This window comes from Thunnus thynnus, chromosome 16 (genome assembly GCF_963924715.1).
Source record: "Thunnus thynnus chromosome 16, fThuThy2.1, whole genome shotgun sequence".
Lineage (NCBI taxonomy): Eukaryota > Metazoa > Chordata > Actinopteri > Scombriformes > Scombridae > Thunnus > Thunnus thynnus.
The window spans coordinates 24,126,752-24,139,020 of record NC_089532.1 but is presented as its reverse complement, the minus strand read 5'-3'; the positions used below and the strand labels follow the sequence as shown (position 1 = coordinate 24,139,020).

The 12,269-nt window shown below is 42.7% G+C and overlaps 1 protein-coding gene across 2 annotated transcripts in view; it reads right to left on the bottom strand.

Moving 5' to 3' along the window:
- Positions 1-46: 46 nt before the first annotated feature.
- Positions 47-12,269, bottom strand: part of rock2a (rho-associated, coiled-coil containing protein kinase 2a) — a 34,914-nt gene continuing 22,691 nt past the window's right edge. The window contains exons 15-33 of one of the 2 annotated variants that reach the window (XM_067613253.1): positions 10,704-10,950; positions 8,628-8,734; positions 8,305-8,464; positions 7,949-8,109; positions 7,506-7,690; positions 7,321-7,390; positions 7,120-7,223; positions 6,788-6,974; positions 6,585-6,678; positions 6,387-6,481; positions 6,097-6,288; positions 5,638-5,806; positions 5,184-5,254; positions 5,011-5,099; positions 4,820-4,898; positions 4,420-4,687; positions 4,083-4,296; positions 2,799-2,930; positions 47-1,853 (exon numbers count right to left, since the gene is read on the bottom strand). In XM_067613253.1, the coding sequence (XP_067469354.1) occupies positions 2,864-2,930; positions 4,083-4,296; positions 4,420-4,687; positions 4,820-4,898; positions 5,011-5,099; positions 5,184-5,254; positions 5,638-5,806; positions 6,097-6,288; positions 6,387-6,481; positions 6,585-6,678; positions 6,788-6,974; positions 7,120-7,223; positions 7,321-7,390; positions 7,506-7,690; positions 7,949-8,109; positions 8,305-8,464; positions 8,628-8,734; positions 10,704-10,950 (2,559 nt within the window). In that variant the 3' untranslated portion in view covers positions 47-1,853; positions 2,799-2,863. The remainder of the gene's footprint in view (positions 1,854-2,798; positions 2,931-4,082; positions 4,297-4,419; positions 4,688-4,819; positions 4,899-5,010; positions 5,100-5,183; positions 5,255-5,637; positions 5,807-6,096; positions 6,289-6,386; positions 6,482-6,584; positions 6,679-6,787; positions 6,975-7,119; positions 7,224-7,320; positions 7,391-7,505; positions 7,691-7,948; positions 8,110-8,304; positions 8,465-8,627; positions 8,735-10,703; positions 10,951-12,269) is intronic. The other variant, XM_067613254.1, reaches the window with a different exon arrangement.

The following is a 12,269-nucleotide window of genomic DNA, read 5'->3' as shown; positions in this document are numbered from 1 at the left end:
ATCACTTCCACGTTAATTAAAAGACAAAAAAAAATAATAACAAAACCAAAAGGCACATCCATGTCTTTATTGTTGAAGTGGTAATTATTATAGAGCAGTTTGGTAGCAAACATGCAATCTGGATGTAGAGCCCTTAAATACAAAGTGGACACAGCTGTATAAATAATATAATGTGCGCTGTATGGCATGTAAAATATATACTGTGTATATTTATATGTATAAAACATGCTTCTTGGTTAAAGGAGAGCACTCGGTACACACACACACGCACACACACATACATACACACACAGACACATACACACAGTTACTCTCCATCTGCTATATAAGCCACATACACACAACAATGTGCCCAAACTCAGAGTTTGGTTACTTTTAATACAAAAATATCAGGACAAACACTTTTAGAAAAACTTTCAATGGAATAGTGCTGCTCAGTATGTTGATTTGGATATGACTGCATACCTTCATTGTTTTCTGCTTCTTATTGGTAAATTCCCCTCATTTGAATGATTTTTAAAAACTACATTTCTTGATAGGTTGGAGGCCCGGGGGTGACAGCATTCAAGTGTGTGAGGCCTAAAAAAGGCAAACACATGCAAGTTCACTCAGAGTAGTTTGTGATAAAAAAGGGGGGCTTCAGCTTCAGTCAAGTATATTTGGATACAAGTAATACAATGCCTGTGTGTCGTCTCTGGTAAAGCCCAGATGTACATTCAAAAACAACAAAAAGGAGCCGAGCTCGGATCAGAAAAGCATTTAACGGTGCATCCCTTGAATTCAGTAAACATTAACCCTCATAACTGACAGTGCAGGTTTGTAAGATTACGGGATTGTGAGGATCTCATGTCTGGCCCTTCATCTATTGCCATTCAGAGTGGGAATCTGTTCGCTTTACGTTAACTGTAGTCAAACAACGGCAGGCCGATGATTCAGAGCGTGCCTGAGTCAGAAATCTGAATAAGAGGCATTCGAGGAATTATTTGCTCAAATCCTGGAGGAATCTGACACTCCATCCCCCCCGCTCCCCCCCCCCCCCCCGCTTTGTTGACTTTCCGAGAAGTCACAGCTCGCTTGCTTAAGTACCTTATTCAAGTTTCTGTGACCCGTGTGGACATGCACCTGAAAGCAGAATCGTGGGAAGCAAGAAGCTACAATCAGTATGTGAAAGAATATGCGTAAGTACAGATGCTGTGTCGGGGATAAAGTTCAACAGCCTCAGTTGTGTCCAGCCAACAAATTACAGAATTTACCGTCTTCTGAGTGTAGTGTTCCCCGCTAAACCCTTCATATTATTCACAATCATTTAACACAAGAACGTCTTTTTATTCATTTGGCCACAAGAATCCCCAAAGGTGATGATGAGGAGTTGAGCGTTTTCTTGCTGGGTCCTTCAATCAGACAGTGTCCTGGTGAGAAGTGGTGAGGTAAGTGTATCCCCTTCTTGCCGGCCCTGGTAGGGCTTTATAAGAGCTCTCTTCTGTTCTGTGGGAGCTGAACGAGCTACTCCGGCCCCCTCAGAGACACATAATTGCTCTAGTCGAGGGCTCGAGAGAAGACTTCTTCAGCTAATATGCTCACAAGCCGTCCAGCTTGCTGAAAAGATCACAGGTGTTGAGGTGAGTTTGATCGTCGTTACCGCTTCAAGTGGCTGGGAAAGAACTTGAACAAAAGAGGAAAAACAGACTTTTTGTAACTCTCACGGGCTGAAGCAGGACAGGGTGGGGTTGTGGAAGAGTGGAGTGGAGTTCAGTGTGCCGATCTGCAAACGGAGCTTCATATATAGTCTTCGATTTAGGATGAAACACACTCTGCCACCTTCAAGACGCACCACACTCCCAAAGCAAGGTTAACTAGAGGGAGAGAGACAAACAGATGCAAGGTTAGTCTCAGCAGAGGGTTGAAAGGCTTATTCTATACATCGTGTCATCAAACGATTGAAATCACACCAACCAAAGAGTCCTGGGATTCTTTGGTTTTAGTCACAACTCTACACACCTGCCAGTAAGATTTTATGGTTGAAATAATACCAAGGAATCCTGTTTTTTGTAGATACCAATGGGAGTAGTGCGCAGAATCTGATGTGAGAAACTGCAGTTCAGTAAAAGGTAAAAGTTTTTTTTCCTTCCAGGATGTTAAATAGATGGAATTTTGAGGCCAATACTGACATCTGGCCTAAAAAAAATTAAATAAAAAGGCAGATAAATGTGTTAATATACAAACATTCATTAAATTTATTTGTTTTTTAAAGAATTGTGACCTAGATATGTAGTAAGTAATTTTTCTAGTGCCCTCTGTTGGACAAACTACTGTTTCTTAATTACTGCAAACCTATCTCTGTATACTGCAATTTTTTTGTTACTTATTGGTCAAAATGTATGCAGAATATATCTGTGATGGGCTAAAATCACAGATATAGAGAAAATTTTACATTTTGTATTACCTTTTCTTATTTTATTGGGAAAAAAGGCTAAAAGAACAGAATTTAAAAACAAAGAAGAGGTTGTGACTTGCAAGAGAACAACGTGATATAATAAAAAAAAATATTATATAATAGTGAATAAGTCCCATTTTAACCAAGAGGACAATGATCCACGTGTCTGTTTCCATTTCAAACACCCTGTGGTGAAGTGAACCTAAATATAAAGGTGAGCAACCAAATTCAAGAACCCCAAACAAGCACATGCATCAGGTCCAACATATGTGCGCATTGTCCGCCACCACAAACTAACAACCAGGACTGTGTCCCCGCATTCAGTGCAAGAACACACTTTTTGGTCTTAAACCGACATACACACATTCAGGACTTCAGTCGTTCACAGGGAACAGTCTGGGCAAAGGAAGCACAAGATCGTAGAAGTCGTCATTTGTACCAGAGTCCACTGTTGGATTCTTCTCGCCTGATTTTGAAGCCATTTGACCTGCGAGGGCTGAGGTCAGAGGACGCCAGGTCACGATGGGTGAGACATTTTTAAAGTAGTCAACAGGATGATGTGACCAGAGAAACAGCACCTTTTATCCTGTGCCGCTTTAGAAATATCAACATATCAGATGTCTTTCATCAGTGCACAAATTTGGTCTCTGGGGTGTATTTCTCTTTTGAAAAACCCTCATTTTTCAAAAAAGGTCTTTTGGAAATGGTGTAGCACTGCCACAGAAACCATTACATTGCACAGCACACACTGCACACAGTGTTACCATATGAGGTCATCAGAAATGAATAGAGGAACAATCATCATCGATATCATCCAACGCCCAGTGCCAGTCCTGAAGACCAAAGTCCATCAATCTGAAAGGGGAGATTAAGTTTGATGGCCAGGTAACAATTATAAACAAACAGGTCTCACACATATAAATTAACTGGGAGTGTATCAGGTGAATGACTGGATACAGAACTCTTTAGTTCTGTGGTGTTACACGAGGCACGTTGTGAGACACAACGTGACCAGAGAGGAAAATGAAAAAAAAATGTTCTGCAGGCTTATCACGCATATGACATTCTCACAAAAACACCTCACACCAAAGCTGCAGTGAATTCCAGATGTAAGGACAGTCTTTATACTCCCTTACAAGAGAAACTCAAAGCACAAAAAAACAACACAATTTAACACGATTAGTTGTCGCCTAGGCTAGTGTCTACAAACATCAACACTGCTTTTGTTAAATGTGGTAATTCTGGATGCACTGCAGGTCAAAGTACTTTCATGTTCTGACCTGTCAGAGAGGAAAAGCTTTGGAAACAACATTTAGACCATGGGACACATCTCATCATCATAGGAATCCAGGAATAACAACAGTAATCATGATAAATAATTGTGCATTTGATCGTGTCACATTACATCATTTCAGGTCAGCTGTCAGCAAACCAGCACAGACCTCTTACACAAGCCAGCACTGGCTCCATACACTGTGCCAACAACCAGGCTGCTTTCTCAACAGTGAACTCACAACCCATTATTTTCCTCACTGGAGACCTCATGGACAACCCAGTATTAAACAGAAATCATCTTAAGAGCGTCAATTATTTAAAAAGTGAGGCAGTTGTTTTTTTTTTTGGAGATGTAACCTGTCTGCTTTGCTACCTGCTCTTGCTGGTGGGGAGCTGTCGACTGGGTCTCCTCATAGATTGGCTGGGCTGGACCTTCATGGAGGCGCGTGGCGAGGAGCGCGCAAAGTGCTCTGGCGGCGGAGGCTTCTTGGGAATCTTCTTGACCAGTCGGCTGACCCACTTCTGCTGCTCCTCCTGGGACGCGGCCAGCAGCAGCAGGTTCTTGGCTGTAGACACGTCGTAGTTCACTGGAGGTGTGGGAGAAGATTGTCAACACTCGTACTTACAAAAAAAAAATGTCTTTTAAACCTTAAACTGCACTCAAACAGTCCCCCCGCTGAAGTCATGCATTGACTAAACAAGCCTTTTACCTTTACAGGGAGCGATGATCTCCTCCTTCTTGTCCATATGGTCCTTGTGGCACTTGATGTGGCAGCGCCGACACTCCAGAGCTGGCGGCGGCTTGAACATGTTCCACAGCGGCTTGGTGCACGCCTCACAGTTGGTGGGGAAGTGATACAGCGTGTGGATGAACTCGTGTCCTTTATGGCAGATGTAGCTAGACTTCTCCCCGATGGCCAGCGGCTCCACAGGAAACTCTGGCTCCTTTTTGCTCTCGCCTTCATTGGCATAAAGAATCTGGAGCGTTGACAGAAGATGAAGGTTTTTAAAGTGAAATCACAAACTATTTATACCATCAAGAAATTCAAATTTAGGACATCACACAACAATTCAGAAGTTCAATAACAGAAAAGCGGTGCTGAGACAGACCTGGAATATCCTGGGAATCTCTTTGGAGTCAGCTCGGTACACATCCGTTTGAGTGACAGGCCTCACATGGAAGAGTTTACTGTGTGGAAAAAAAAAGATATCATCACAACAATTCATCTGTAGTAATATGTAATGCTGCATCTCAGTTCAACAACAAATGCTGCTTCAGGTATTATTCTGGTTGTACTCACTCTATATCAAGCACCATGTAGGGAATGGACTGCTCTCTGTCTTGCTCGCTGTTGTAGAAGAGAATCTTTTTGCTGCTCACTACAACATACTACAGCAGACAGAACAGACACGGTAAGGAAACATGTTGCGAGGAGACATTATAACAGCATCACATCAGTTTCACTCTCTTTACCTTTTTCTCCCATCCGAACTTCTTGGTGTTGTTTCTTACAGGGAGGGAGAGCCACCCCTCGAGCCTCATTTCTGAGTGGGAGAGAAAGACAGAGAGAGAGAGAGAGAGGTGTAAATTAATGTATGTAAGCATTATGATTATGTCATTATTACCATAAAATTAATTTTCAATCCAGTTAAAACACAGGGTAGCTGCCTGTTTTTTTATTACTCTGTGTAACATACTTACACATAACATTAAGTTTATTTTATACTTAAGTTGCACTGTTTTTGAATGCCAAGACTATTTTTTGTTTGACAATAAAGATGAACTGAATTGAATAACTTAAAAATATTGATACTTTTTACTATCATGTAAAATACACATTTCTGTCAAAGCCTAAAAGACAGGAAGTCTGTTCTGTAAATGTGAAGTTGGCTAAGACATCTGAGACACTCGATGGTTGAGTTCTTACCTGCGTACGCATCATCGGCGTCAAACTCTGGCCCGCTGCTGACGCTGGCGGAGTCCATGGATTGCACGCTGAGCGACTGCAGGAGGTTCCTCAGCTGCTCGATGTCGCTGTCCTTACTGTCCAGGGCCATCTGCAGCTCGATACGCATCTGGCTCTCATCTGCCAATTGCTACAAATTAGAAACAGCAGGAAAACAAGTCCAGTCAAATACACTGGAGAGTGTGGGAAGATGTTGCACATGCTCGTCCATAATCTTGCTCGTTTGTGCAGATGACATAAGAGATATTTTAACTGCGTCTTTAAAACAGTTTACCGACTCAAGCTGAGCAAGAATTTTATAGCATTTTTAGCCCCTAATTACAGAGAGATTTCAGTGGGTGCGGGCAGACATCAGAAATAATGAAAGTCAGAGAACGCTGTTTAAATGAAGATCAAACAGCGTGCGACTGTTCTACTGACCGCCTGCATTTCGTTGATCTCTCTCTGGTATTTGATGATGGTGCTGTTGAGCTTCTCCTTCTCCGACCTGAGCTCCGCCTGCAGCTTCCTGTTCTCCTTGTCCTTTCGCCGTATGTCTGTGTCGTTACCACGGCGACTGCCTCCACCGCGATCCACCTTCCTGTTCATGATCTCTGCCAGCTTATTCACGGCCTGTAGATGGACCCAGATCCAGATGGTTTGATCTTTATTAACTGTTCTTGTTAATTAAGCATTTGTTTGTGGTAGTTGTCTCTTTTATAAACACATACCTGAGTTTTCAGTGTCCTCTCTGACTGCAGCTGCTTATCAAATGTCTGCTTCATCTGGTTGATATGCTGCTCCCAATCCTTTGACTTCTCTGTTTCTGAAAAAGACAAAAAAACAAAGAAAATCATAAATGTCAACGCTGGCAACAATATTTTGCTTTTGATAAAACTGTGTGTTTAAATTCCAAGCATTTGAATTACCCTCTACTGCCTCCTTCAGTTTATTATTCAGCTCCTCCTTCTCATTGGCCAGATTGGCGACATCGCTGGTCAGGGTCCTGTTGGCTTCCTCCAGCTGTAAGCCACAAGAAAAAACATCACTATATTATGAGCAACTGTGGGTACTATCTGCCACTTCTACCTATCATGTACACCTGAACACAAAAATGTATTTCGCCTCTCACCGAACTGATGGTGATGTCCTTCTCAGCCAGTTCCTGACGGTGACGGGCCATCATCTCCTTCAGCTCCAGCTCCTTCATTATTTTCTCCTTCTCCAGGTCCGAGTACTGCTCCTCTGCAATAGAGCGCGCCAGCTGCTCTGAGTCAGCCTTAGTCAGGGTGATCTCAAGCTGAGCTGCCAAAGAATCCCTGAGAAAAAGAAGAAAACAACATGAGGGGTTGAGCAATAATCGCCCACAAACGCGTAATAATGTTTCATTCACACATGTAAATTAACTGACCCCTAATTCCTTATTTTGATGTTTGAAATATTATTCTTAAACAGACAAAGCACCTCTCTTCCTGTTGATCCTGCAGGGACTGCTGCACGTCTTTGTAGAGTTTGTTCCTCTCCTCACACTCCTCCTTAAGTTCACGAACCTGTGTCTTATACAGCGTCTGGAAAACACAGGAAACGGGTCAACCGTCTGTAATGATGTACTGAGCTTAGTCATTTCATATCTACAGTCTATTACAGAGCAGAGCATAGACTCACAGAGAAATACTGTTCGGCCTCTAACTGATCTTGTAATTCCTTCATTTGTCCGTCTGTGTCTTGTCTTTCTCTGTAGACAAAAATCAAAAGTTAGTTTCCATTACTCCTCATCTTCTTCATGTCAAAATGTGAAGCCTAGAGTAGATATGAGTGCTGAAAAAGAGTCAAATAAAGTGTAAACTGACTTGCGCAGCTCTTGGTTCTGTTTCTCCAAGCTGCGTTTGATGTCCAGCAGGTGATTCATTTCCTGTCTGAGCTGCTTCTCGGACGTTCGCAGAGAGCTGAGTTGTTGGTTTTGGGCCTTCAGGTCGTTCTGAGTCAGGTTACGCTTCTGGGTTTCCTGCTCGATCTTCAGCGTCAGGTTCTTCACCTGAAAGGAACAGAGGAGCAGATAAATTAGGACTGGATGTGATTTCATTGTTTATAATGTGGAATTTGCTTTTGTTAGTGTTTTGTCTGAGCTTCCTGTTTTTATAAACTTCTACTGAATTACTAAAGTATTTCTGTACAGCTCAGACTTGACAGTGTGTGGTAAATAAGCGGAAGATTTGTTTCTGTTGGTGGCATTTAATATCTAAACACACACATCGCTGTTCTCCTGCACAGATCATAATATAAAATCAGTCACCTCCTCGGTGAGGCGGTCCTTGTGTCTGCGCAGCTCGTCCAGTTTCTGCAGAGCCTGTTTATAGTCACAGTCCATCATGCTGCTGTGCTTCTCCAGCTCCAGTATTCTGTTCTCCAGCCGCAGTTTGGCTGCTCGCTCCTCCGCCAGCTTCTGCTCCATCTCTGAATGGGTGTGAAAGAGAGGATAACAAAACATAAATCAGTCTGCAACACATTCAAACTTCATACAACGTTCAAGAAATTTTGGATGCTGCGTGAGTTCTTCAAGATCTCATTTCTGTTGGTACAAAGTAGAACGAGTAAACAATGAAGTACGTAAGAAAACAACTTCCTAAAAAGAAAGGAGTGATGTCTTACCCTTCATGGACTCTGACTTGGCACCCTCGATGGTTACTTTGATCTTGCTCTTGTCTGCCAGCATTGCCCTGGTGGTCTTGTGAGAGGTCTCTTCCTGTTCCAGCTCCTGCTGCAGCACCTTCAGCTTGTAGGTCAAATCAATCTCCTTGTTGCTCTTCTCCTGCACAGACAAAACAAGGCCAGAGGTGTTTAGATACACACAGTGAAACTAAACGGCACATCTGGAAACACAAGACTCACAGGAAAAGCATTCCAAGGCCAAAAGAACAGAATATGGACCTTAAGAGTTTTAAATCAGTTTGTAGTCTGATGATGTAGTTTACCTTCTCCAGGTCAGTGAGTTTCTCCTGAAGCTGTCTCTTCTCAGTCTCCGCTTTAGACAGGACTTGTCTCTGCTTACGTGCCTCCTCCTCCAGACCAGAGATTCGTCCTGCGAGACAGAGCCGAGAAGTTTGTTTCAGAAAGAAAATTACAAACACCCCGAACACATGCATACTGGATAACCTACAACACACACACACACTTTCTGCTCACACATGATCCCACACACCCAGAGGCTCAGCAAGCAGCTCAGGAGTTTTCAATTTCTTGTCCTTCTCTTTGTTGTATGTATTAATTGATCTGACGTCAGAAAGACTTGGGCAGTAGTGGCCAACTTCCAGGTGTTAGTGGGGTTTTTTTTTTTCAGCGATGCCATGTGCCACAATAAGTTTGTTTATATTCAAACATGTAATCAGCTTAAGGCAACATTTTGACTATTTCCTCAATATCCTGGTTTGATTTCTAAATGTTGTTTGAAAAAGCAGAAAGAAATCTGACTAAGGGGTCTATATCTTTAAATAAACGTAGAGAGTGAGCAGAAACCTGGGCGTGTTAACTGTGCTACTGCACGTTTACTCTGATCGTGACCTCACCTCAATTAACACAATCAGATAAAAGCTTTTATATGACAGTTTAAATTGCTCAAGTACTGCCTTAATCAGATTATGGTTGAATTGTTAGCCTTGATGTAAACATACTCCCTTTTACAGTCCCACAAATGCATGCTGGGAGATGACCAGCACAGTCTGCTACTGTTGCACATTGACCAGCTGCACTAGAGCAAACACGTGTTGTTTTGTTTGAGGTCTGGCATAAGTATGAATATTTCATATTCACTCTTTATACTCAGGTTAGTAGAACCTGTGTAACAAAGGGAGCGTCAGCCTTGTATCTCAAAACATCTGATGTATTTGTTCTTGTTTATATAATGGCCACTGTGGCTCTGCACTGCGCCTCCAGACAAACGTGTTTACAGAAAAGCTCAACAAAATAATTCAGATCATCTCTCCCTCACGCACAAACAGTGTGCTGCTTGCTAAATGGATTCTCGGAAGGACTTGAAAGGCTCTTTGGTGCCCTCAGTATTCGTGTGGCACACTGCTCTGGCCCACATAGCTGCACTCGTAAATCTGGTATGGAAAGCTGACAGAAGGAAAACGAGTGGCTGAGATACCACATTTTCATCCAAAGCATGTAATAGAATTTACACCTCATAAAAATACAGGTAACTACATCACAAACTCCTTCAGGGAGGATTTCAGACACTGAAGTGGTTGTTGATATTCATCCTATAACGCTGCAGTCATGCCACTATTTGGTTTTGTTTTTTCTGGGTGAATATGTATACAGATTCAGATATAGATGATCTGTCTTCCCCTTTATGGTTTGCTGTGTTTATTACTCGCAGGTGTTTGGGAGGAGCGCATGTATAAGCACTTCTGTTATGTGGGTTTGTTCAGCCAGTGTTTAGGGGGAAGTATGAGATGTAGGCGAATATGAGAGAAACACAGTAAAAGGAATGCAGTGTGTGTCTGTAGAGGTCAGTAAGAGTCAAGCATGAATCAACCAGCTGGAGTCTGGTGCCTGAATATCTGCAGTATGAATGTGCATATCTCCTTTTTACAGCAACAAATATAATTTTGTAAGATGACAAGGATAAGAATTTCATTTGGGAAAATATTATAAATTATCTTAAAACTCTGGGAAAGTATCTGTAGTACAATATTTTTTTTTTATTTTTCTGTTTCTGTACAAACAAGTTCAAGTCTTTCCAGATAGGAGCCCGGCCAATACTTTTCAATTACAATTTAGCCCCGGTCCCGACAAAACTATGTACTGAGAGGGACAAGTTACAACTGAAAAAATAAACAATTTTCAATTCTCTCTGATGGACAAACTAATACTACATATATAAACTAATGGAGACACCTCAGACATTTCTGTACTGCATTTTCTTATCACTTATCAGCTGACATATGTGCTGATGCCAGTATACCTGCGATAATCTAATATTGGACAATGTAGCTGTCTAGCTCTAATCCAAATCCTGTGTCATATACAGTGTTAATGCCACTCACCCATCAGGTCGCTGATGGTCTCTGAGCCCTGGCTGTGCTCCCTCCGCTCTGTCTCCAGTGCCGCCTGCAGACTGATGCATTCCTTCTCCAGGCTCAGCTTGCTGCGCTCCAGCAGACAACATTTGTCCTGCAGCTCGCGCACATTGGCCTCCAGCTGCTGCAGCTGCTTGCTGCTCTCCGTCTGGGTTTTACGGAGCCTCGTCGCCGCCTCCGACTCGGCCCGCAGCAACGTGTTGGCTTCTTCCAGCTAACAGAGACAACAACTGTGGTTTTACAAAACCCTTTACATGTGCACTTAGTCTTGATGGTTTTGTCTTTGACAGAGTGCAATAAACTGACTCGAACACATGACACTGTGCTGTAGACAAGCCAAGCACAAGACAACTTGCACTTTGACCATGAATGAAAGAATTATCACAGTGCACATACATTATATATACCTTATATGTGTGTATAACTCAAAAATAAGTTCATAAATAAAATAGCTAAATTAATAGCTTATGACTTTCATTTGTTTACTTTCCTCTGAGAATAATTTTCATACTTTTAAACTGAAGGCAGCTCTTTTTTGAAATAAAACTTCTCTAAGCCACTTATGACCTTCTACCCACACCCCAGAACCTGAAGTAGCGGTTGGGAGAAGACCCCGCTTGCTCCTTTTGTCAAGCACCTGCATCGCTAAGGCACTTTTTAACAGGAAGCACTATGAGCCTCACCCAAGGGCGTTACACTTGGCGGAATAACCGAGTTCTCCGACAGCTGGCATCAATCTTGAACAGAGGCGAACCACCACAAATGCTTTCCCACAAACATCGGCAGGAAATGTCCACTTCACACCATTTGTACCATCCGGCCAACCTCCAGAGCTCCATATAACATCAAAAGGATGCAAGCATTCTGCAGACTGCTCGGGATTGGAAAATGGACGTGGACTTGGGAAAAAAAGCTTGTGTTTCCCCCAGACATTGTGGCTACAACACTCTGGCCAGATATGGTCCTGTGGTCCACAACAGTCAAGCTGGCATATGTGGTGGAATAGGTAGTACGATGAGAAGATGGTGTTCAAGAAGCTTATGAGAGGAAACAGACCAAGTACTCTGAACTGGCAAATGAACCTGCCAGAATGGCTGGAAGACCATGATTTTCCTTGTAGAAGTGGGATGCAGGGGATTTGTTGCTACATCTACGACCTGTCTGTTGAAGAAAATGGGGGTGAGGGCTCGCTTCCTCGGAGCAGCAATCATGTCCTTGTCAAATTTAGCAGAAAAAACAGTAATTGGCTTTGGATTAAAAGGAAAGACAACAACTGGGCTGCAAGATGAAGGCAGGAGGGTATGGAGCTGAGGGGGGTGTAGCTGGGATGCCAGGTATCACCGTTGAGCCCTCTGGAGATGTCGTGGGCTTATCAATGAAACGTCAAAGAAGGAAGGTGCCCATCTGATGACCCCAATGACGTACCTACCCTCCCTTTCACCACTCCAATCCCACTGCCAACATCAACAGTGCAGACTTACCACAGGGATTGAAACATCAAGTCCTGTTAGCTCTACTAATTCAGGCCCCAAA